Source organism: Protopterus annectens, chromosome 2.part0 (assembly GCF_019279795.1).
Source record: "Protopterus annectens isolate FY-2018-M chromosome 2.part0, PAN1.0, whole genome shotgun sequence".
Lineage (NCBI taxonomy): Eukaryota > Metazoa > Chordata > Ceratodontiformes > Protopteridae > Protopterus > Protopterus annectens.
In genome coordinates, this window is record NC_056728.1 from 731,247,202 (window position 1) to 731,274,103 (window position 26,902).

A 26,902-nucleotide genomic window follows, 5' to 3' on the forward strand; every position below is an offset into this window, starting at 1 on the left:
GCCATTGTCATCCCTCTACACAAAGATGGGGCTATAATTGCCTGGGTTAGTGGATGTTCCATCAGTCAATTAGCCTGATCTGCAAGGCCATGGAATGCATTATCATGGACCTTATAAACAAGGACATTGGCAATCTCCAAACGCTATAAACAAGGACATTGGCAATCTCCAAACGTTCTACTGTATTGGAAGGCTTTCTACATGGCCCACTTCATAAGTAAGGGGGTTTCATCCAGGAACAAGGAGGTCATAACATCCCTGTATGCCTCCCTCATCAGACCCGTTATAGAGAACAATGCCCCCTTCGGTATGTACCTTGCCAAGCATATGTAGCAGGTGAAGAGACCACAGAGGTTCTAGACCAGGAAAATCCAGGGTCTCAAACATCTATCCTACAGAGACAGGCGAAAATCCCTGTCCCTCTACTCAGTCTCGTACAGACTGCTCAGAGGTGACCCGTGTCTGGCATACAAGGTCATCTCAAACCCAGCCTTGATGGAGTTGTTGCATATCTAAGTCAAACTCTACTAGCGCAACCCGCATGCATGGCCTCAACGTGATGTGTGACATTAACAGAACTTGTTTGCAGGACAGATTTGTTTCCAAAAAACTCCATCTGTGGTACAGACTCCCTCTCCACATCAAGCAGAGTACCTCACTAGCCCTCTTTAAGAGGAACCTGGACGACTGGATGGGAGACCGAAAATACAAACCTGGGATTCCACCTGTGTCCCTGCGGAACAGGGGAAACAGGTGCTGAATTTGTGGGAACATGGGCGAAATTCTTGACTAGGCTTATAAGGACTCCCAAGCCAATAATAGCCTAGTATCGTCTTATGAACCTATGAGTCTTTGAATGACCATGAAGTACAATGATGTCTAAAAGTTTAAGGAAAAGAACTGAATCTGCAACTATAATATAAAATATAGTTCAAATGGTTCTGTATTAGGATAACTGGATGGGAAATGGGAGGTAAGTAAAACTGAAAGCTTTGTTTTTTTTTTCATTTTTGTTAAAAATGAACAAGCATGGTGTTTATTTAGGCAGTAGCAGTGCAGGATGGGGCAGACATAACTCCCTGATTTTTTCTAACCACCCCTGAGGGAACAGGCAAATACAAAACCATTTTCATTAAACATTTGTGGTCATAAAAGGAATGCAACAAAACAGGATGAAAAGTAAACTGAAGAAGTAAACACTCACAGACCGGGAAATCACCAGCTACCTTAATTTCAAGGGTATACATAAAGAGATTAGGCAGGGCAAGTGTAACTTTTTTAATAAAGGTTAAAGTAGGGGTAAGGACAGGAAGAAGTAAAGAAAATAAAAGCTGAACTACCCGTATAAAACAGCACAAAGGCAAATCTGATGGCAGCAAGACTGCAGCAGATTTACAACCAACGCTCATGGATCGCATAAAAAACACATGAGTGCTGCTACTATTAATAAAATTATTTTCAGGTTCAGGTAGCACAAGGGTAAAGCATCATCATGAACACTATACTTCTCTTCCCTGCTGATCTGTAGTTTAGCACACAAGTCTATTATAGATTACAAACAGTGATACACACAACCAGTGCATTAATGCATGCAACACGAAACCTAATGCTCCATGGTACACAATACTGCTTCACTTAAAATAGCAACCAAACAAAATAAAAACTGTTTTAAAAAATTCTTGTTATAGACCATTTCTCCACTGTTTCAAAATAAAATGTTATACACTTGTTCATTATATACAGATAATCTTCCTGGTGGCACAAGAATCTTTTATTAAAAGCTGTGGTTTATGTATTTTCTTCCACTACTACACACCATGTGTGATGACCGTGCCCTGGCCCAGCAATCAAGGAGCCTCAATCCTCACCACTAACACTAGAGAGATTGTCTCCTAGAAGAGGAAAGGATAACTAATACACACAGTAAAGTACAATTTCCCTTAAGTGTACACAGAGATCACAGTCAGTCTGGGGCTGGTTGCTCCCTTGCTCTCCAGGTCCCCAATAAGACTCCCCATTGGCACAGCTATAGGGTCCAGATCTCAGCCTAGCTGGCAAGCTAACCTCCAGTACCCTCTCTGTCCCACCAGTGCTTCGTGTCCCTGCCCAGATAGCTGACAAACCACACACTGAGATAAGTATTTATACAACTTCACAGATACTCCTGGGAAAGGCTGACACAGATTCTCCAGCTGTGCCCCTTTACCCAGACTATACGGTAGTAATTCCTGCCACCACCAGCTAATATTATTATCCGCTACCCAAAGGCCCTTGATAGGTTGTCCAATTATTACTGTGCAATATTATTATCCAATTGATAATGTGACTATTCAGTCTAAGGCTTATTTTAGAGTGGCCTATTACAATGAACTCTATAAATATGCAATGTACTCTAGAGCCTACTTCACTACACAAACCAGACACAGGTAAAGGTTTTTAAAATATTTAATAATAAATAATTAAAACACAAGACAATACTACTACACCACAGAGATATCTAAGAGTTCAGAGAGTACACAGAAACTTAAAATAATACAGTAGGGCAGGTCTGATGTCAAAGAAAAACACAATCTAACTTTCTAATCTGTAGCTAATATTAAGAGAAAACACAGTGCTATAATCCTACTTACAGATGTAAAGAGCATAAGCAGTGCTGGGTTGAACGTTCAAGACAAATGCTTTCAGTCTCTCACTGAACAATAGCTTTTAAAACACTAACAGCTCTGCTAAGGCCCTCCCAAATTACATCATTTTGACACTTAGTCTGGATTTCCCAGGCCACAAACTGCATTATTTAGCAAGCTAACACCAGCTCAGGAAACTACAACAATAAAAAAATTTCACATGTATACTCTAACAATTATTCCTTAAATTAAGAGAATAGAAAGAATGTGTCCAGCCAGTTGCTTCAGCACCATTTTTTAGATAATTATAACTTCAAAGAACATTTGAAATGCTTGGCTTGGTATTCCTTACAGCAGATAGCAGTGTTGCAACAATCTTGAAGTTCACATTTTATAGTGTTTTCTTTCATTTAAAAACACAAGCTTGTATTTTACATTTATTTATATAAATGATAGAGTTATGTATCAAGTTCTATTTGACTAGGCTGGCAGCCTTCGCCTATCTTTCCCCAATCTTCACATTTCTTCCCCCCTGGAGAACTCAAGCTAGTTTTTTCAAGTGACCCTTGAGAAACACTGCTTTAGAGGGTTAGGTCTATCTGAGGGTACACCTCACCCCATTCCCTGTATTGAGAGCCCATCTGCATTGGCATTGCTACTCCCACTGCGGTGCTGCACTGACATATCATACGCTTGCAACCCCAGACTCCATCTTAGCAACTTGGCATTTTGCTGACTGGCTCTGTTTAACCATATTAGAGGGTTATGATCTGTCATTACAGTGAATTTTCTTCCATACAGATAAGGCTGAAGTTTCTGCAATGCCCACACTATAGCTAGACATTCCTTTTCTACAGCTGCATAGCATTCCTCCCTGGGTTGGAGCCCATGACTGAGCTAAACCACTGGGTGCTCTTCCCCCTCTGAAGAAATCTGGCTAAGTAGAGCCCCCACCCCATGGTTTGAAGCATCCTCCTGCACGACAATTCTTCTGCTGTAATCAGGACTGGCTAACACAGGGGGTCCTCCCAAAGCTTCTTTAAGCTTCTGAAATGTCTGCTCACATGCTAGGGTCCACACTACCTTATCTTAGGGTCCACACTACCTTATCTTGCCTCTTCTTCCTCGTCAGGTCTGTGAGGGGAGCAGCTATGGTACTATAAAAGGGGACAAACTTTCTGTAGTATCTTGCTGTCCCTAAGAATGCCCTCACCTGTGTTTTGGTAACGGGTGCAGGCCATGCCTGAATAGCTTCCACTTTGGCAGGTTCTAGCCTCATCTTACCACTACCCCACTCTATGTCCTAGATAGGAGACCTCTGCCATACCCACCTGACATTTGCTCGGCTTAATGGTCAACCCTTCCCTCTGTAGTCTGCCCAGCACCTTCCCTGACATGCTGAAGGTGCTCTGTCCAGGAATGGCTGTAGATGGCAATATCATCTAAGTAAGCAAGGGCAAACCCCCTTGCTCCTGCTAGGATATTATCCACCAGCCTCTGGAAAGTCGCTGGAGCATTCTTCATCCCAAAGAGCATCTTTGTGAACTCATACAAGCCAAAAGCAGTCACAAAGGCTGACTTCTCTCTAGCACTGGGAGTCAAGGGCACCTGCCAGTAACCCTTGGTAAGATCAATGGTTGTAAGATACTTATCCCCACCCAGCTGCTCTAGGGCCTCATCTGTCCTAGGCATGGGATAAGCATCTGACTCTGTGTGACTATTTAATTTCCTGTAATCCACACAGAACCTAGTACTGCCATCCTTCTTTGGTACCAGCACTACTGGTGAGGCCCAGGGACTGTTGGACTCTTGAAATCACCCCCATTTCCAACATCTCCTGTATGTCTTCCCTCAGAGTCTGTTTGACTCTCTCAGGCACCCTATAAGGGGCCTGCCTAATACGGCTTTGCGGTCCTGTATCCACCTGGTGCTGCACCAGGTGGGTTCTCCCTGGTTTCCAGTGAACATGTCCTCAAATTCCTGCAACACTGCTCGGATTTCTCGAACCTGGGTAGGAGATAGCTGCTGGGATATTGCTACCCCTTCCACCAAGTTGTCAGCCTGAGCCTCACTGAGGAGATCAGTCCCCAGATCTCCCTCAGACTCCTCCTGCAATCCACTGCAAATGCTCAGCACAAGGGCCTCCCCTGTCATGGTAAGGTTTCATCATGTTAACATGGTACACTTTGTGCTCCTGCCATCTGCCTAGCACTTCCACCATGTAATTAACACCACTTACCTTTCTTACCACCTTGTAGGGTCCCTCCCAAGCTTATTGTGTCTGACAGGAATGAGAACCATTACCTGCTGCCCCACAGCATATTCTCTAGCTTGAGCATTCCTGTCATGCCACACACCTTTTTCTGTTGTTGAGCTTCTGCCAGGTTCTCCTGGGCCAAGCCCATGAGTTCCCTCAGCTTTATCCTGAGGTTTGGGACGTATGCCACAACAGACTCCTTGTGAGACTCACACTCACCTTCCCACTAATCTCAAATTAAATCTAGAGGTCCCCTCACCCTATGCCCATACAGCAACTCAAAGGGTGAAAAACCTGTGGATTCCCGAGGAACCTCTCTGTAAGCAAACAGATGGGGCAAATATTTCTCCCACTCCCTCTTAAACTGATCTGCAAATGCTCGTAGCATGGACTTGATTGTGGAGTTTAACCTCTCAACAAGACCATTAGTCTGGGGATGGTAGGGGGTAGTCTTCATGTGCTTCACCCCATAGGACTTCCACAGACAAGCCAGCAGGTCTGACATGAAATTGGCACCTCGGTCAGTCAGTATTTCTTTTGGGAAACTTACCCTGCTGAAAATCTCTAACAAAGCATTTGCCACCTTCTCTGTCTGAATGGAGGACAAAGCCACCGCCTCAGGGTATTGTGTAGCATAATCAACTACCACTAGGATATACTTTTTCCCTGTGGAACTCGGGGTACTCAGAGGACCCACAGTATCCATAGCTACCATCTGAAATGGCTACTCAATCACAGGTAAAGGCATCAAAGGAGTTCTCACCTTGTCTACTGGTTTGCCTATCTTTTGGCACTGCTCACAGGTCATGCAGTACCCGGTTACATCTCTGGAAATTCCTGGCCAATAGAAGTTCAACATAATATGCCTTTTTGTACGTTTTATGTCCATATGACCTGCAAAGGGAACATCCTGGACTACGGCTAGAAGTGCCAGACGGTAAGCTCTAGGCACTACCAACTGCTGTACTCTCTCACCTTTTAGCCACCCCTCCTCAGGGGTCCACTCTCTGTACAGTAACCCTTTGTCCCAGTATACAGATTCCCCCTTCCCTTGAGAATCAGGTGCCTCCCTAGCTACTTGGCTCAGGCCTTGCAATGTAGGGTCTGAGAGCTGAACCTGTCCCAACTCTCTCCTTGTAACCCTTCCCAGCTCCCCTTCCACAGGAAGTCTGACATCGTCTGACAGTGGTGCCTCACTGTCAGCCTGGGTACTACTACTCACCTCTACCTTTGCAGTAACCTGTCCAAGGGAACATCAGTACACACAAGCAGCGGTGGCTCACATTCAGTTTCACTGCTACAAACTAGCTCCCTCCCTGAAGTAACCACCTCAGCAGCCCTGGCTGCAAGTATGCAGTCTGTCTGGGGTCTCCCCCAGGCTACCAGACCCACATGCTTGTCTCCTAGTCTCACTGCGTGTAACTGCATAAGTACATGGGACTGCCTCATCCGAATCCTTCCCTCTCTGGACATCTGCAGGATGGTAGTTCCATACCCCTGTTGTCTCAAGACAACCCACTACTGGCATTTTGTCTTTCCCACTTACTGGCTCCCTCACCTTTGGTTCCCCACCTTGCCTCCATGGACACCTGTATGCCACATGGCCCCACTGGTTGCATTCAAAACATTTAACCCTAGCTCCTGGACGTGTACCTGGACTAGTGGCTTCCCCTGCTACTGCCGAATTCTGTTGGGGCAGTCTGTGCTACCCACCATGGGTTCCTTTAGACCCATAAGCAGTACTGGGGGTCCCCTTCCTGTGCAGGGCTGCCCTGCTGGCCAGGTATAGGTCTCCCTCCTTCCCCAACTCGTCTGAAGTAGCACATTGGCTATTAGCTAACCAGATCCTCATGTCCTCAGGCAAAGTGCTAAGGGCTTGTTCCCTCACCAAAAGGTCTGCCAGCCTTTCAAAAGTGGTGACCTGACATCCACTCACCCATCTATGAAAATAAGTGCTCAGTTCAACAACATATTCACATACATTTTCATCTGCCTTGCGTCTATGCTCACAAAACTTTTTCCCATAGATTTCCGGTGTTAGCTTAAAACATTGTAACAGACATTTCTTTACAGCAGTATAATCAGAACAGACAAGAGTCAGGCATTTGTGATATACAAGTTACAGCTTTCCCATGGAGTAAGGGGGTCAGGAACCGTACCCAGAGCCTTTGGTCAACACTATACTGTTTGCATACCATTTCAAACATGTGAATGAAACTATCAAAACAATCTCCCTCTTTAAATTGCGGAAGAAATTTACTGACCTGCTGTGCTTCTGGGGTCCAGTTACTCCCTTCCCCATTCCTCCATGACTCTGGCGAAGAGTCAGCATTTCTCTCTCATGCTTCCTCTGATGCTCCTTTTCTTCAGCTTCTACCTCCAATCGCCTGGCCTCCAACTCAAGTCTCTAACTCCAGCTGGATTTTTAAGTCCACTGCAGAAAGATTGAGCTGTCTATTCAATGAGGATATTGTATTTCCACTGCCAGTCTGATTGTCCTTCGCAGAAAGGTTGAGCTGTCCATTCTCCGGGGATACTGTATAGCCACTGCCAGTCTTATTGTCCTCCTGGATGCTGTTTTCTGATGCCGCTGTAACCAAGGCTACAATCAGGTCTGCCTTAGTCAGGTATCCATGCACCAGTCCCCTAGCCTGGCACATCTCCACCAGCTGGCTCCTTGTCAGTTTTCCATATTCCTGTGCTGACATGCTGCCTGCTCACCCTGACTAACTAAGCTAACAGAAGAAATAAAACAATTGTGATCTGAACTCTGAGTATACTCTACGTGGCTGATTTAGAGTACAAAACACTTTCAGAGATCACTATACATAAGCTACAGGATTCACTCTACCCACACCACTGCCAAATAGATGTTAGGATAATCTTATCCCAACCACTGTCACCACTATGTGATGACCTTGCCCTGGCCCAGCAATCAAGGTGACTCAATCCTCACCACTAACACCAGGGAGGTTGTCTCCTAGAAGAGGAAAGGATAACTAATACATACAGTAAAGTACAGTTTCCCTTAAGTGCACACACAGATCAGTCAGTCTGAGGCAGGTTGCTCCCTTGCTCTCCAGGTCCCCAATAAGACTCCCCACTGGCACAGCTATAGGATCCAGACCTCAGCCTATCTGGCAAGCTAACTTCCAGTACCCTCTCTGTCCCACCAGTGCTTTGCATCCCTGCCCAGGTAGCTGACACACCACACACTTTGAGATAAGTATTTATACAGCTTCACAGACACTCCTCGGAAAGGCTGACACAGATTCTCCAGCTGTGCCCCTTTACCCAGACTATACGGTAGTAATTCCTGCCACCACCAGCTAATATAATTATCAGCTACCCAAAGGCCCTTGAAAGGGTGTCCAATTATTACTGTGCAATATTATTATCCAATTGGTAATGTGACTATTTAGTCTAAGGCTTATTTTAGAGTGGCCTATTACAATGAACTCTATAAATATGCAATGTACTCTAGAGCCTACTTCTCTACACAAACCAGCCACAGGTAAAGGTTTTTAAAATATTTAATAATAAATAATTAAAACACAAGACAATACTACTACACCACAGAGATATCTAAGAGTTCAGAGAGCACACAGAAACTTAAAATAATACAGTAGGACAGGTCTGATGTCAAAGAAAAACACTTAATCTAACTTTCTAATTTTTAGCTAATCTTAAGAGAAAACGCAGTGCTATAATCCTACTTACAGATATACAGAGCATAAGCAGTGCTGGGTTGATGGTCCAAGATAAATGCTTTCAGTCTCTCACTGAACAACAGTTTTTAAAACACTAACAAACAGCTCTGCTAAGGCCCTCCCTAATTACATCATTTTGACACTTAGTCTAGAGTTCCCAGACCACAAACTGCATTATTTAGCAAGCTAACACCTGTTCAGGAAACTACAACAATACAAGACATTTCACATGTATACTCTAACAATTATTCCTTAAATTAAGAGAATAGAAAGAATGTGTTCAGCCAGTCACTTCGGCACCATTTTTTTAGATAATTGTGAATTCAAAGAACATTTGAAATGCTTGGCTTGGTTTTCCTTACAGCAGATGGCATTGTTGCAATAATCTTGAAATTCACATTTTACAGTGTTTTCTTTAATTTAAAAACACAAGCCTGTATTTTACGTTTATTTATACAAATGATAGAATTATGTATCAAATTCTATTTGACTAGGCTGGCAGCCTTCACCCATCATTCCCCAATCTTCACACCATGTACAAATAGAAGAATGACGTTCAACGAGCAAGCAAATCCAATATGCTGAATGTCATACAGAGTGAACAAAAAGACAAGAAAGCAATAGTGTAACTCCATGGTCATCATAAAAAAAAAATAAAAATCCCTGAGGGTATCTTGTTCTACCCTTATGCCCAGATTAACAGCATAATTCTTAAGCATGGAAAACAAATATGAGCCTTCCAATGTGGCAGTAATTAACATCATAAGCAAATAAGTAACTCAGGATTTACCTAGTTATAATTCTAGAATGTCCACTTACACATACAGAAAAATAAAACATTCTGCCCTGCCATAAGCCATGAACAGAATACAATGAATATGTATTGTTAGAAAAATATGTATTTGAACATGTATAAAGTGTTAGTTTAAAAGCAAATAGTATATAATGCCATTTTATTATATTAACAATATGGCAATAAGAATACATTTACATGTAATTGCTTGAAGCTTTGGAGCTGCAGTGTATTTAAACTCTGACCCTGGCAGTAGCCAGCTCAGCAAGCTTAAGTTTTTCACTAATGATTATCTGCTGGGTCAGGAAATTAAATGTATAAAGCATTAAAAATCTTCTTCCTTCCTCTGAGATAATTGGCCTTGTAAATGTTATCAAAGATAAGACACAGCTGCTAAAGTAATGTTGCAAGCAAAAACAAAGAAGTGTATTACAAGACTGAACCAACTATTGTATTCAAACAGGCCTAAAACCTTAAAGGAGTAACATTTACAAAAAGACATTATAACAAACCAGGTGCTTTGCAAGGCTGTATTATTCCCATGGAAAAACTTTTAAAATGTATAACATCAGCTTTTTCTTATAAATAAAATATTGTAGACCATAGTGATGTACGTGCCCTGTGACTAACCACGTCAGTAAGGTGGGCAAAGCTTAAATGTAAGACTATATAAAATTGTGTATTTCCTGCATCATGTCAGACAAAACTCTGTACTTGTATGGTTTTTTGCCTCCTGGTGTACACTAGTAAACTTTTGCATCTGAGCCTCCTGTGTTGTTATCATTGTTTTTATTTAACATGTATTATTTAAGAACAGGTATTATCCAGACAGTACTTTGCTCAGCATCAGGTTCACATAAAAGAAACCAAGGATAAAGGAAACCTCTTCTGAAGTCATAAGGTCCAGTGGTTTTCACCCACAAAATGATACATTTCTTAAATGCTCCTAAGTTTGAGATTAGTATTGTTTGTTTTTTCACTGTAAAAATGTTTTAGAATCAATTAAGAATAATACAATGCTGCATGTACCTTTGGCCCATCCAATAGTAATCAAGGCTATACAAAGTCGTTTGTACTGCTTATATGCAAGTGTGACTCCTGACAGCACTTTCCAGGTCCTGGTCACTTCCTTCATACCAGCAAGTAAGACGCGGAATAAATGGATGGCACAAATGTTGAAGAACATGTCATTGGGGCAGTAAAATAATAAATACCTGAAATGATAGAAAAGTAGCCATTAATTCTAAATACTCATAAAACACCCTCAAATATGCTATTTTGCCAAGAGAACATATGTCACTAAAATTTCTACTGGCAACAAATTTAAAGCACTGGGTCAGATGTTTTGAAGTTCAAAATGTACAGCTGTCTGCACCCTGTTATGCTTATGTTATATTTATTTTATTTTTCTGACCAGCTCACACTGTGTACATGCTTCAGGGATTCCTGCAATGCCTTACTCATTTCCTGTGCAGGGAAAGTCTGGAAAATGGTGCCAAAACTTGCTGTCACATTAACATCCTTCCCCATTAACTGCCCCCCCCCCCCCCCCATCCAGTCTGCAATGACATCAAAGCCGGAAGTACATTCACATGGTCTACTACAGTCACCACTTTACATATCGCATTCACTGTGTCTGCATGCCTCAAAAGAAAGCAATCCGGACTTCACTGGGGGGGGGGGGGGGGCTGTCGCCAAATATTCGAGAAACACGCTACAGCCTCCACAGACAAGAAAGCTGGTCGTCAGGACTTCAAAGATGGCTTCACTCAGAACAACAACTTAATTTCATCTCCCCCAGTGAGAAAAAAGACAGAGAAAAGGGCTAGTAATTTTACCAGTTCTGGTAAAATTCAGTTACTGGCTAGTAACTGCCTGGGTGCCAAAGAAATAAAAGCAACTAGAAAAAGTGAAAAGAAAACAATGGCTGGGAAGAATCCTGCAGCTGTTTACCAAAAAGCAGTTCAAGCTCCAACTTTGGTGCTAGAAATGGCTTCCAGTAATCTATAGATAAAAATAAGTCAAATGTGCTCACAGCTGATTAAAGTAAATGAAAAGCTGAAGGAGTGAGATAAACTGAAATAACAAAAATCTTGAAAAAAGTGGAAGAAGCTTTAAACAGCTATTCAGATGAACTGATAAAACTGCAAAAGGTTAAAATGAAGAAAAGGCTGGCTGAGTATGGGGCTACTCCTTAAGAGATGTTTTCAGGACAAAATACACAAAACAAAAGTGGTTGAGAAAAAAGTACAAGAGGCTTTACCAGACTCCGTAGTAGAAGGTACTAGGTTGCCAAGGCCAATCTGGAGCTATCAAAATCATCCTCCTTGGCTCCTCCTGTCTGACCTTTACCTTTGGAAGAAGAAGAAGAGGCAGAGGTGGAAGGGCATACACATGAAGGTTTGAAAGACAGAGCATCCACTTTCCAAGTTTCGTGATGAAAGCTATAAGATATTCCAGATGCTGTAGAGGGTCTTCCTTTCTTTGAGCCAAATCACATGAAGGTAAGCTTCCTTGAGATCTAAAGTTACCATCCAGTGATCTTTGCCCAGCAGGGGTAAAAGCTGCTGTAACGCCAACATCTTGAACTTGGGAATGTCCAGATAAGTGTGAGAGAGATAATGGCTGAATGGATGTCCAACACCCATCTGTCTTTGTAAAAAAATCCCCAATTCTTTGAAAAAGAGACAGTCAGTTCCAAAAGAGCTGAGCTGCCAGAGACTAATAATCTGGCAGCTGAGGAAAAAGGTGGGTCTGTTTACTTAAAGACCTGACCCTGCCCTCACCAGAAGTCTGAGCAGGTGAAACTCCTGTTCCAGGCCTAAAAGAACCTGCTTCCCCTGCCCCCTAACTGCTACCCTAGACCCCTAATCATAAGCAGGATATGTCCAATGTCCACCCCCTTAGCAGGGCCATTTCTACTAAACGTATGTACCTTGTGCAATTTAACAGTTTGCATAGACTTAGCTTTTTGTCCCTTTTTTTCTCTCAAACTGCTTCCACACAAAAACCAAACACACAACACAACAAAAAACAAATCCAAAGATCAAAATCCTTGTCTTAACTTTGTCTTAACATGCTCAGCCAAACCAGGATCCCTCAACAAACAGAACAACAGAACAGAGCCAACGAGAGGAGGAGGCCAGCACAGCATCAAAACCACATTGAGAATGCCTTGTTCAGACACATAAACTAAATCCAGCAAGTCTTTTTACAATCAATACCTTCCGCCAAAGCATCCATCTTATTCAATCATTGTGAAAAGGAGTAGAATTCCCTAAGTCTCTTCCTGGAAATCAGAGTAAATCCTGGCATCCCATTTAAAGCCTCATGGAATGCAGAGTCTCTGAAAATGAAAAAAAAAGGAGGAGAAGCATCATCCACATCAGAATCAGAATAATGAGGATACTCCTGCAAATCTTCCGCAGAAGACTCAGAACCCTGAACCTGTTCAAAAAAACTGTTCTCTGGTTTTGGGAAGAGAGGGAAGAATAGTTACCTGAGAAGCCCCCCCAGCCCCCTGCCTCCTCCTGAGAGTACATCCTGTGCCTGAGACTCCATAGAAACTCCTGGAAAACCTCTGAACATCAGGACTTTTGTTGACTTTGTCAAACTTTTGGGGAGATTGAAAGGCATATATTCCACTTGTGTCATTAATGTTTGGAAGGACACACACAAAAAAAAAAGAAGTAACTAAGTAAAACAATTTTTGGCCTTAGCAATATTTCTATAAAACATTTTATGAAATAAACTGCATATTATTTAGCAAAGCATTTTCAGTGATTGTTTATATGCGATAAATATACTAAAGTAAGCAAACACTTTTTTTCTTTTTTAGTTTTAAAAAATGTAGGCATTACAACGTAAAAGAGATGAAAGGCTGGAAAAGCACGTTTAATTTAATATGCCATTATTGGGCTGTTGGGGTGGGAGATGGGATGTAAAAATGCACTGATTATACTATACAGGGAGCTGGGATGTTTTCTACTATTTTTACCAAAGGAGAATGCATGGATTAAATGCCCTTGGCTTAATTTAATAACAAGCTTTTTTGTTTATGCATGTGAGCTTTAAAAATATGAGAACACTGTGAATATTATGAAGTTTTCCTTTAGCGAATACATGTTCAGTGTGAGTTGAGATGTATGCAGCTAAGAGCAGCTGTACATTCTATTCTTTTCTTTCTATAGAGACAAGCTGACCACAGGTGCAGGCAATAAAATCTCAAGAGGCCTGAGCACTGTTTGTTGATGGAATCATAAAATTAAAAAGGTACAGGGACAAGTAGCTTAGTAAAAAAATAACATTTAAATTATTGAACGTGAATAAGAGATCACAGCTTTCCTGGTACCTAAATACTTTAATGCATTTACTAGAATACTGTATAATTTACTTTTATTCAAAGATAACCAGTGCACTTTTTTCTTTAGACTAAAAGGTAATGCTTTCTGAAAGCATACAAGCTAGTTTTTACATATGGGAGGGGGATAAAGATAAGACAGCATTTAATGTAAGTAGGAGTGCAAGTTGTAACATGCGCCTTAATATGGAAAAAAAAGTTATGTACTTACCATAACGTTCCATATGTGTTGTCCATTTTCATTCCTCGTCAACTATTGGATTCAGATCTGACTCAGCTGTTACTAAAGCTTGTGGCCACTAAAACCTCCCATGCTCCAACCTTACCCATAATGCACCAACCCCTAACATACCTCAGATCTGGTTTGCTACCTCGCATAAAGTAGAAAGAATCACTACAACTTTCCTGATAGAAAGATCATACCTGGAGCTCAATATTAAGGACAGTGATGCCCTTATTGTCTCTCGTTCTTCCAGAAGTTCAAAAAGAAAAATGGTTGAGAGTTGGTGGGCAGGAAGTTGAATGAAAATGGACAACACAGATGGAACGTTACGGTAACTACATAACTTTTTTTTATCTAATGTCAATTTTTATTCTATCCTCAACTACTGGGACAGATTCCCCAGCTACCTATAATCCCAGGTGGGCTCTAACAACGGATATTCCTGAGCACATTTGAGTCAAAAGCTGCTCTTCTCCTCGAGACTAGATCCAGTTTGTAATGAGTGATAAAGGTATGAGGATAGGACCAAGATGTGGCTGCACATATGTTGTCCATGGAAGCTCTAGAGAGAAATACTAAAGAAGTAGTCATGGGCCTAGCTGAATGGACTCTTAAGAGTTCTTGGTAAGGATAGACCCAATTTGTTGTTGATAAATAATAAACAATCTGTCAGCATCTGGCTAAAGTTACCTTTGCAACTGATTTGCCAAATTTATAATCTGCAAATGATACAAATAATTGGTCTTTTTCTAATTTATTTTGTCCTATGCAAGTACAATATGATTGCTTGTGAACATCCAATAAATGCAACATATATTCACTTTTGTTTGCAAATTTAGGAAAGAAGACTGGCAAATTAATGGATTGATTGATAGTGGATTCTGATACCATCTTAAGAAGGAAAAGATGCAATGGTAAGTAATATGACTCTGTCCTTGTAAAGATCAACTAGGGAGGTTTAGATGATAATGCTTGAAGTTCTAAAATTCTTCTAGCAGAGGCAATGGCCACTAGAAAGATAGTTTTGTAGGTCAGGAACTTAAGATCACATTTTGCTGCTGGTTGAAAGGAGGAACGAGTCAAGGCTTGCAGTACCAAGTTGGTGTAGAAGGGTCTTTATATGGGGGTCTCAGCAAGAGTGTACTTCTCAAACATTCTTTACAAAGTTTAGATGAAACCACAGAAGAATTCTCAAATCCAACATGAAAATTAGAGATTGCTGCTAACTTAACTTTAATCATCAAGAAACCAGCTTCCTCATCAAAAATCATTGCCAAAAATTCAAGTACACATTGTACAAGAGCTGAGAAGGGGTCAGTGTGTTTTTGTTGTGCCCAGGAAATGAACCTTTCCATTTCCTTCTGTAAAGTTTTATTGTTGAAGCCTTATGTGAAGATAAAAGTATATGACGGATGGAGGAAGACAGCATCAGTTGTCTGTAATGGAATTGGAGAAATCATGCTGTGTTATCTTGAGGGAAAACATAGCAAAAGATTGTTGATTTCTAAAAAAAGCTTATGAAAATATTTTTTTGGAAGACATGAATTCAGTAGTGGGAAGTCAGAGAGACTTTACATATTATTCCCCAAAAGTACAATAACTGGGCTACACTAAACAGAAATTATATTTTACAGTAACATGCACATTTACTTGAAAGCTCGGACATGCATCCAATAATTATTTCAGATCATGCACCAATAATAAACAAGATAAAAATGCAAGGTAATGAAGTAAAAATGAGACACTGGCACTTCCCCACCCAAGTGTTTAAATGAGGAATTTAAGGAATGAGTAATGGAGATTATTTCAATTATTAGGAAATACAGAAATTTCTTTAGAAGGTACATCTAGGAAGTGGGAAAAAATGAAAGTGGAGTTTAAAAACAGGGTAGAGTTACTGCCAAACTTAGTGAGCCTATAGTAAGAAAAATAACCAGATATTTTTAAAGCAACGCACTACTATGCCAAATCAGCTGTCTTGAACATATTTTACAGATATTTTGGAACTTTTATGAAAATTTGTATAGAGCAGAGAAATGTAGAAATCAAGAAAGCGCACAAATGGAAATACTTACAGAAGACCGAAATATGCCAAGGTTAGAGGTAAAACAGACCGAAATACTAACAGGCTAGGGGATGAGATAGAAATGGTGATGCATTCCTGTGGAAGTTTGGAAGATGCGGGGGGGGGGGGTAACGGTCTGGAAGGTACCAACATCATGGAAGAAAGCTATGGTGACTAATACATAAAGACAGCAAAAACCCATCAGACCCAGCTTCATACAGGCCCATTTCAATTTTACACCATGGTTATAAACTGTTTACGTCTATAACAGCTAAAAGAATAGCAAAGGTGTTGCCAAACTTGATAGATATGGATCAATGTGTTTTTTGTGGAGGGTAGGTAAACATTTGACATCATTAACAGAACAATGATCCAGAGAGAAGCAATCCAACACAGTAAACTGGGATTTTATGTCAATGGAATCATCTGCATTCTCTGACACAATAATAGGGCTCCACTCTGACAAGTTGTGTCTGAACAGAGGAACCAAGCAGGGATTGTCTTCTTTCCCCTTTTTATTTAATTTATATTTAGAGCCATTGGCAAAGAGAATAAGGGACTCAGAAATTCAAGGATGTAATTGATACGGTAAACTAGAAAACTTGGCTTTATTATCAGAGGATATTATTTTGTATGCAATAAAACTGAAAAAGAACATCTTAGTGTTGCGGGACAGTTTCAAGTCTTTTCAGGATATATCAATAATGATTTTAAAATAAAGGCTACAGCTGTAAACTTGGTACCCACACATGAACTGATTCAGCAATACTCGTGTTTATGGGGAAGCGATAAAATGAATTATTTAGGAGTATGGATTAAAAAGGATTCTGTTATGGTAGCTAAGGATACAGGAGATGAGACTAAAAAGATAATACAAAAACTGAAGCTCTTGTTTTTGGATACGAATAACAAGACACAAGCAGTGAAAATGTTTTTAGTCCCTTTAGTTTTAAATACAGGTCGGACATATTTTATCAACCAGACAAGAAGTCGTGGACAATAATATGATTTGAAGAAATTTATCTGGCAGAGGAAAGGGTAGGGGTCAAGGGGGATAAGTTGATCCTTCAGATGCCTGATATGAAGAGATATTTTAAAGCTACACAGTTAAGGCTCATGTATATAACACAAACAGAAGGCTATAATTCAAAGTGGAAAGGGATGATGGTAAAATACGGGGGGAATTCAAGAAATAAGGAGAGAACATTTTTTTGGATGCAGATCCTTAAAGAGAATAACAGCATACAGAATATTATATTCATAAAAAGCAGAAAGTATCCTAAGAACTGAGCCAACACGAGAATGGAAAATGAAGATTTTGCTATTGGGAATGACTGCAAATAATGGTACACAGAATAGGCAAGAGGGGGATGGAACATACTGGAGAAGTCTAGCAAAAGAACTAAGGTGTTGGGAGCAAATAACCTGAGAGGGAAAGATAACAGAATGGGAACAGGCCAAGAAGGCATTTGCAATGCAGGCTAGAGTCTGCCTTCCCTATCAGGGATTGATATCAGAGTATTAGCAAAGAGAAAAGATGGGGAAATCCTAAGTGATAGACCTGCTATGGTAGAGTTTTTAGTTGAATCTAGAACAGAATCTGCTATTAAAAAGGGATAATTAGTAAGGCATATAAAATATTGCACAATAACTATAGGAATCAATCAGGAGGTTAGGAAAGATTGGGAAGACAGATTAGATAACCAATTCCCAAGAAAACAATGGGAGGACATATGTATGGATCCCAAACATACAATGAAGTCTAGAAGACTCAGGATTTTTGCTTTCAAGCGTTTGGACAGGTGATTTTACCCCAAGCAGACTTCAAAGAATTTTTCCTCAGGTAGATGCCAAATGTTGGAAGTGTGGTGGGGAAGAAAGAAGTAACTGGGAACATATGTTTAAGGAGTATAATGAGTTGGCAAACTAAAGATTGCTTACAGAGTACTCTGTCGGAAGTATTGGGTGAGCTGGAATACAGGATCTAAATTGCCTAGACATGGTAAGGATTGTTAATTTAAATTCTGGTGGCTGCCAAAAAAGCAATTACTAGAAAATAGAAATCATAGTCAAAGTCATCTGCATATGAAGTACTGACAAAAAAAGTGGAAGTGGGATCTTTAGTAAAGGGTAGGACTAAATTACATTAAAAAAATGAAAATTATGAGAAAAATACATGCAAAATAATGTTTTGGAGGAGGAGTGAGTTTTAAAGGAAGGCAGTAATTGAGCAATGTAAGTAATACTGGGTTGAGGATCACCTTCTTTTGGCTGTTCCCGTTAGGGGTCACCACAGCAGATCATCTGTTTCCATTTCTTCCTGTCCTCTGAATCTTGCTCTGTCACACCAACCAACTGCATGTCCTCTCTCACCACATCCATAAACCTCATCTTAGGCCTTTCTCTTTTCCTGTTACCTGGTAGCTTCATCCTTAGCATCTTTTTCCCAATATACTCAGCATCCCGCCTCAGCACATGTCCAAACCAACGTAATCTTGCCTCTCTGGCTTTGTCTCCAAACCTTCCAACCTGGGCTGACCCTCTAATATACTTATTCCTAATCCTATCCACCCTAGTCACACCCAGTGCAAATCTTAACATCTTTAACTCTGCCACATCCAGCTCAAACTCGTGTCTTTTTGTCAATGCCACTGTCTCAAACCCACATAACATAGCTGGTCTCACTACCCTCTTGTAGACCTTCCCTTTCACTCTTACTGGTACTTGTCTGTCACAAATCACTCCTGACGCTCGACACCCACTCCATCCTGCCTGTACTCTCTTCTTCACCTCTCTTCCACACTCACCATTACTCTGAACTATTGATTCCAAGTATTTAAACTCATCCACCTTAGCCACCTCTACTCCTTGCATCCTTACCATTCCTCTAGTCTCCCTCTCATTCACACACATATTCCGTCTTAGTCCTGTTGACCTTCATTCCTCTTCTCTCTAGAGCACATCTCCACCTCTCCAGGGTCTCCTCCACCTGTTCCCTACTCTCACTACAGATCACAATGTCATCTGCAAACATCAGTCCACAGGGACTCCTGTCTGATCTCGTCTGTCAACCTGTCCATCACCACTGCAAATAAGAAAGGGCTCACAGCTGATCCTTGATGCAATCCCACCTCCACCTTAAACACATCCGTCACTCCCACCGCAGACCTCACCGCTGTTACACTACCCTCGTACATATCCTGCACCACTCTTACATACTTCTCTGACACTCCCGACTTCCTCATACAATACCACAACTCCTCTCTAGGCACCCTGTCATATGCTTTCTCTAAGTCTACAAAACACAATGCAACTCCTTCTGACCTTCTCTGTACTTCTCCATCAACACTCTCAGAGCAAACATCGCATCTGTAGTGCTCTTTCCCGGCATGAAACCATACTGTTGATCACTAATCATCACGTCCCTTCTTAGCCTAGCTTCCACTTCTCTTTCCCATAACTTCATGCTGTGACTGATCAATTTAATCCTTCTGTAGTTACTACAGCTCTGCACATCACCCTTATTCTTAAAAATCGGTACCAAAACACTTTTTATCCATTCCTCAGGCATCCTTTCACTTTCCAAGATTTCATTAAATAATCTGGTTAAAAACTCCACTGCCATTTCACCTAAACACCTACATGCTTCCACAGGTATGTCATCTGGACCAACAGTCTTTCCATTCTTCATCCTCTTCATAGCTATCCCTGCATCCTCCTTGCTCATCCATTATACTTCATGATTCACTATCCCCACATCATCCAACCTTCTCTCTCCCTCTCATTCTCTTCATTCATCAACCCCTCAAAGTACTCTTTCCATCTCCTCAATGCACTCTCCTCGCTTGTGAGTATGTTTCCCTCATTATCCTTTATCTGCTGCACATCTTTCCTAGCTCAGTCCCTCTGTCTAGCCAATCGGTACAGGTCCTTTTGTGTCCAACCTTTCATGCAACTCTTTATATGCCTTATCCTTTCCATGCAACTCATCTCCTTATACTCCTGTCTACATTCTTCATCTCTCTGACAATCCCACTTCTTTGCCAACCACTTTCTCTGTATACTCTCTTGTACTTCCTCATTCCACCACCATGTCTCCTTGTTGTCCTTCCTCTGTCCAGATGTCATACCAAGCACCTTTCTAGCCGTCTCCCTTACTAGCTCTGCTGTACTTACCCAGCTATTTGGTAACTATTCACTGCCACCCAGTGCCTGTCTTAACTCATCCCTGTACTCCCCCTCACAATTACCCTTTTTCAGTTTCCACCATTTGATCCTTGGTGCTGCCCTCACACTCCTCCTCCTCTTCTTGATCACCAACGTCATCCTACAAACCACCACACTATACTGCCTAACTACACTTTCCCCGGTCACCACTTTACAGTCTCCAATCTCCTTCAAACTGGCCCTCCTACATAAGATATAATCCACCTGTGTGCATCTTCCTCCACTCTTGTATGTCACCCTATGCTCCTCCCTCTTGTTAAAATACGTATTCATCATAGCCATGTCCATCCTTTTCGCAAAATCTACTACCATCTGATCTTCTGCATTCCTTTAACACCATACCTACTCATCACTTCCTCATCCCCTCTGTTCCCTTCACCAACATGCCCTTTGAAATCTGCTCCAATCACTACTCTCACAACCTTGGGTACAGTCATCACCACTTCATCTAACTCAGTCCAAAATTTTTTTCTCATCCATCGCACACCCAACTTGTGGAGCATATGCACTTACAAAATTCATCATTATACCATCAATTTCCAGCTTCCTAAACATCACTTTATCCAACACTCTTTTCACCTCCAAAACACTCTTAGCATACTGTTTCTTCAGGATAACTCCTACGCCATTTCTCCTCCCATCCACACCATGATAAAACAATTTGAACCCACCTCCGATACACCTAGCCTTACTCCCCTTCCATCTGGTATCTTGCACACACATTATACCAACCTTCCTTCTGTCCATATCGGCTAGCTCTCTCCCTATACCAGTCATGCTGCCAACATTCAAAGTTCCGACCCTCACTACAACAGTCCTTAGCTTTCTCTTCTCTTCCTGCCTTCAGCCTTGCCTTCCGCCTCTTCTCCTCCAACAAAAGAATATGTCATATATAAGATTTGTATTGGAAACATGTTAATAAAGTTTTTAAAGTTTATTTTTTTTTTATAAACATGTATGTTTGCCTATCCCTTAAGTGTTAATTCAATAAAGATGCTAAAAAAAGGAAAGCTGATTATCAGCTGCTCATATCCATTCTCCCCCATCTCTGCAGCAGAGAATCTGATAATCTGGGTAGTAATCAAAGCCAAAAGGCAAGCAACACATAAACTCTCTCTCTGTAGTATCAGACTCTCTCTTGCTACATTCACTTTTTAGTTTACTCAAACTGTGTTGCAGGTGATATCTGCATATTTAAGTCTGAGGAGTTTTCCATGCAAGACCGAACTAAAGACAGAGCAATGAAATTGTGTGACTGGAACACATTTGCCTTCTACATCAAGGTATGCATCATTATGACCCAGGCTACATGTACCGGATAATTACAAAAATCAATGACTATGAACAATTTAGCTGCATTAGCAACTGTCATTAATGTTGGCCACTAGATAGCAATTTATTTCAGGGGTCTATACAGCTACATTTTCCATGCCTTTACTGAAGCAACTTTTAACATTCACCTATATTACAGGCATAACTCCAAACTGCACTGACTATAATGTCACATGAAATATCGTAAAATCATCCATTTTCAAATATAATTTTTCTTCAAAGTCCTAATGTCTTTAAAAGCACATTTACCCTTCATGAAAACTCATATGGGTTGTATGCTACACAAAAGCACCACAAGAGCTTTAACCACTTTTTATATATAATTCTCCAGCTAATAATGTCAGACTGCTCACGTTTCTAACCCTTTAATAAAATGTTACATTAGAAGGCTTTTGTAGCCCACAGTACAATGGCATGTACTTTCTCATTCTCTGCCTGTACAAATTAGGAATGAGTAAACCACACTTGTGCTTGATGCATCCAAAAGTGTGATCATAAGTGTGATCATTCCACTGAGGTATGTGAAGGACCACTCACCATGCATGCACTCACATTTACAAACTATGGTACTGAGAAAACTGTGAATATAAAAAATCCACACATACAGACACAAAAAAACTACATTTTTAGACTTTGGTAAAGATTCAGAGACTGGTGATGCTATTTACTGTTAGTCTGTATTTTAAATTCTGTCGTAGCTGCATTTAATTAGGCTACAAATGCATATGAAGTAAATGTTAATGCCAAAACATTTATTACATATGCATATACTGCCCTATTATGTACAGATTGGACAGATTAAAAACACCAGCTCATAATAAATAGACCCCTATGGGACTGTGCTATCCATCTGAGAATCTCTCCTGTGTTTTCACTCACACATGCTGGCAGTGCAGCATCAACTTGTTTCTGAAGACTGCGATCCTTTAGGATCCCATGTCTGGATTCGAACTCAAAGGATTCTAGTAGTTAAAGTGGATGGTGATTATACTGCAGGCCATGGCAAGCACCACAATAAGTTGTTGTAGGATGCAATTACGTCAATGTGAATGAAAATCCACTTGGTAGACTAGATGTTCATTAAACTTCTCCTCATAACACACCACAGCAATACTGCACAATTCTACTGTGATAAAAGAATGAAGATTTGCTGCATACACAAATCAAGACATTTAAACACTGTACTGGTCTTCAAGGGATTTGTGTGGTCAAGGTACAATGGCCAGTAATGCTTTATAAAAATGTAGCAGCAAAACAGAAGATGCTGGAGTTCCAGTAAACAGCTCACACAGTGCCTTACACAAAGATGTACGTTCCAAAAAAGGAAAGTACAACCAAGAAGCTGTGATGCACTGCACAAACAGCTCTCTATTTTATGCTGAATATTTTGGAGAGCAAGCACCATTTTTTGCACTGAGGTCACTGTAGCTGCAAGCAGCTTGCACAACTTCCATGAGAAGATTCAAATTATTTTAGCACTTTTAATGAAATTATATATACTTGCCTATATACACAATTCATTCTCCTGCCACAGCCCAAGTGTGATGTTAAAGCAATGTCAGCTTGCTAGGCATAGTGCCCCATGAGAGGTAGGCAACTGCTCTAAGCCATCAGGAATGCAAGACAAACTGCTTAATTATTTAAGATGGTTCTCTGAATTATAAATTATGGTTAAGTCATGGCCAGGCAACTTTACATAAGTTAATGGTAAGCTGTCTGTTATCTTTTGAAATCCATTCAAGTTGCAAACAGAACTATAAAGGTCTTCCCATTAGAAGTCCCAAATAATATCTTAAAATTAATCTTACTAGTAGTAAACAAGAGATAATAACACCTTCAATAAAGTTCAATTCTTAGCAATGTTGCCATTAATTAAAAAACATTCCAAATCAGGAAAAATGTCTGCCACTTATGTACATTTCATCCTGTTACCTTTACCTAGAAGTTTCTGCTTTTATGGTGAGAACAAAAACTGTATTACTGTGGTAATCGTCACTGGGATTCAGTAAACTCCATGTAGGCTTCACGCAAAGCCTACTCGGAGTTTACATGTGTGCGAGATGATGCACGGTGAGCAGCAGCGCTAACTACATATTCATGCTGTGCACCGCATTTAAACATAAATAGCAGGACACTATGTAAAGCAACAAGGATACTAATTTTGTTTACAACAGAGCACAGTCAGTTACCATGTTTGTGTGGAGTGTCACAATGATCAACAAGGCTTAACATATATAACTTTCCATGGTCTTAATCTTAGTGCAAGACATCTGGCCAAAGCCCAACATGATCGGAAAACAATGACACAAAAACAGGGACAAATTCTACATATTTGTATATTAGAAATGTACTAGAACTACAAGAGGTTTGTAGTACGATACATTTTCCTGAAAGATTTGAGGTCTGAAACTCAAATGTATGCAATTATTTAGTGACATCAGTCCTGAGATCATCCTAGTGATATGGCAGAAAACCACAATTTTTATAAGAAACAGACCAAAAGATATAAGACAAAAGTCTGGACATAACTGTAAAAATCTGGACATTGGAGAGGTATAATATGTATATGGCCCAAACACAGTACAGGACAGTATATACAGAGCAGAGTATTGTGAAATCCCATTCCTGGCATTCAGTCCTGATGTTGTGTAAATGATCTGTAGGGGTACATGGACTGCCATGTAAAATAAACAAACACTCAGGGTAAGAGTGTGCGTATTCAAAAGGGACACAAAGATGAATTGTAGGAATGAACACAGGGAAAGAGGACTGGTGAAATAACCTAATGTACAGCAGGCGAGGGCATGTCAAGGGAAGATAGTTGTACCAGAAACACCAATCACCTATCAATATGGAATTGCTCTACAGGCACAAAAAAATCCTTACAAAGGAATCTAAACTCTCTTGCACAAGCTTTTCTACTTCCCTCCATATTTTATGCCACCCCAATCCTCACTAACCTACAATCCAACCTTATGTCTAAACTGGAACTTACATATATAATAAAATCACTGGATTTGCTGCTAATCAACCCTACTGCACACAACACTGCCTATCAATGAAAAGCCTACATTGGCTAGAATTCCGCCAACTCTTGCTACCTCAGTTGCAACTGACTCACTCCATCCTTAAAACCTTCTCCTGTCCTGTTCTCTCAAGCCTCATCTCTCTCTACACTCCCAAACATATACTTTGAAGCTCTGACCAACACCTCTGAGAAATTTATAAGCCCAATAAAAATATAGGAAATCTCCTCTACAATCACTCTGTTGCAAAGGCATGGAATAAACTACCTCCACACTTAAGATCTCTAATACTAACTGCTTTAAAAAATCTCTAAAGACAGCCGGCTAAACTCTTGGTCCTGCTTATACCTCAAGCCTACTTAAACTACCCTCCTCTCCAATACACCTAACCACTCCACAGTCCTAATGATACATAACATGACACCGTGCTGCTACCTCCAAACACATTCCTCCCTAGCTGTTACCTTCCTTTAAACAAATTCTGCTCTAACTCAACAATAGACTGTATTACAAACGTTTTGCCTTGTACAAATATTACAGCCTATTCTGAGTATATATATATATATATATATATATATATATATATATATATATATATATATATATATATATCAGCGTTTGCTGATTCTTGCATACTGGGTGCAATCATTGAGTTCAGCTATGATAACATACTAGAGGTGGGGCTAACACAGAAAAAATATTGGTGACAAAGCCACATGGTCTACAAATACATGCAACCATGTGTCCTTATTTTGTCATTCTACAAAGTGGAATTCTCTGCTAATTACAGCATTGACAACAGTCCCTATATGCTGAAACCTAGTGACGCAAGCACTGGGAAAACACATAATTAGCAATCTGAACTTCAACCACCAAGTGTCCATACTGGCATTGAAAGCCTATGTTATGCACATCATAAGTCACGCCATCGTATTCATATCTGATGGTTACATTACAGCACTGTACTCAAACCTCATCAGAACATTAATAGAGTATAATGTTCCCTTTTCCATGTACCTCATCAGACACATGCAGCAGCTGGAGAGACCACATGGATTTCTCACCAAAAAAACACAGGGTCTACAAACCATGCCATGATGTATGTGGATAGACTGAAAGCCATGTTACCATAATCTGGATTGTATAAGATGAGGTGTCTTCTGCCTGGTCTCCAGGCCAGTCTCTGTCCTGGTGGGTGTAGTGCACATCCACAAATCGGACATAGCTGATGACATCAACAGTGTCTGGTGAAGAGACTATGGTAATAACAGTGTGCCTCACTGGTGCAAAAGGCTCTCTCTAATGTCAAGCAAGAGCGCACACACACACATCCCTGTTGACTGCAGTGAGAACAGAACCTCTACTAAGTACACAGACTACACAGCTCAATACCTTATGCAAGCACCATGGCATAAGTCTGACTTTTACAAGACTGCAGAACTTATAGTGGATGACATCAGCAATGCATGTACGAGACAAAATGTTGGGAGGCCTGCACAAAATGGTTGTATAAGCACGTGCAAGTGTCAAAGTAGGACTGGAGTGGTTAACTGTAGGACACATACTTATGCTCTTCTGGCTAGACACACACACACACACACACACACACACACACACACACACACACACTTGACTACAATGAGAACAGAACCCCTACCTACTGAAGTATGCAGACTACTGAGCTCAGTACTTTAAGCAAGTGCCATGGCATAAGTCTGACAAGTGCCATGGCATAAGTCTGACTTTTACATGGCTGCAGGACAACTTACAGTGGATGACATCAGCATTGGATGTAGGGGATAAGATGTTGGGAGGGCTGCATAGGTTCATAGCGTTATAGTTCGTATGAGTTTATTAGGCTAATGGCCCTAGGGCCTTTATAAGTGCAGCAATGTACAAACCTAAGTACCCTTATTGAGCATATTTAGATATTCATTGTTAGCGGAGCAATTTTGTGATCAGCAAAGACTGCCCCTGTCCATGATGGACATTTGAATTTACAATCACCCATCCAGTTGTCAAGGTTGCACTTGAATATGGTCATTGAGGAGCACTGCTTCACATGCAGCGAGATCCTATTCCAGAGAAGTGGCAATCACTAGGAGATATATCTGTTTCTCCAGCATGTTCTGTTCATGTCACACACTAGGTTGAGATCCCTGGACGACAGTTATTCTTGCCCCATTTGATTTGCGGATGTCTAACATTTCCAATAGGGCAGGGTCTGAGACTGTTATGAAGGCCAGGCACAGGTTGCCTCTCAGCAGTCTGTAGGATATGGAGTA

General features: G+C 40.8%; 1 protein-coding gene across 1 annotated transcript in view; it reads right to left on the reverse strand.

Moving 5' to 3' along the window:
* Positions 1 to 26,902, reverse strand: part of TMEM38B (transmembrane protein 38B) — a 453,229-nt gene that overhangs the window by 106,845 nt on the left and 319,482 nt on the right. The window contains exon 3 of the mRNA XM_044061049.1: positions 10,414 to 10,598. Within this exon, the coding sequence (XP_043916984.1) occupies positions 10,414 to 10,598 (185 nt within the window). The remainder of the gene's footprint in view (positions 1 to 10,413; positions 10,599 to 26,902) is intronic.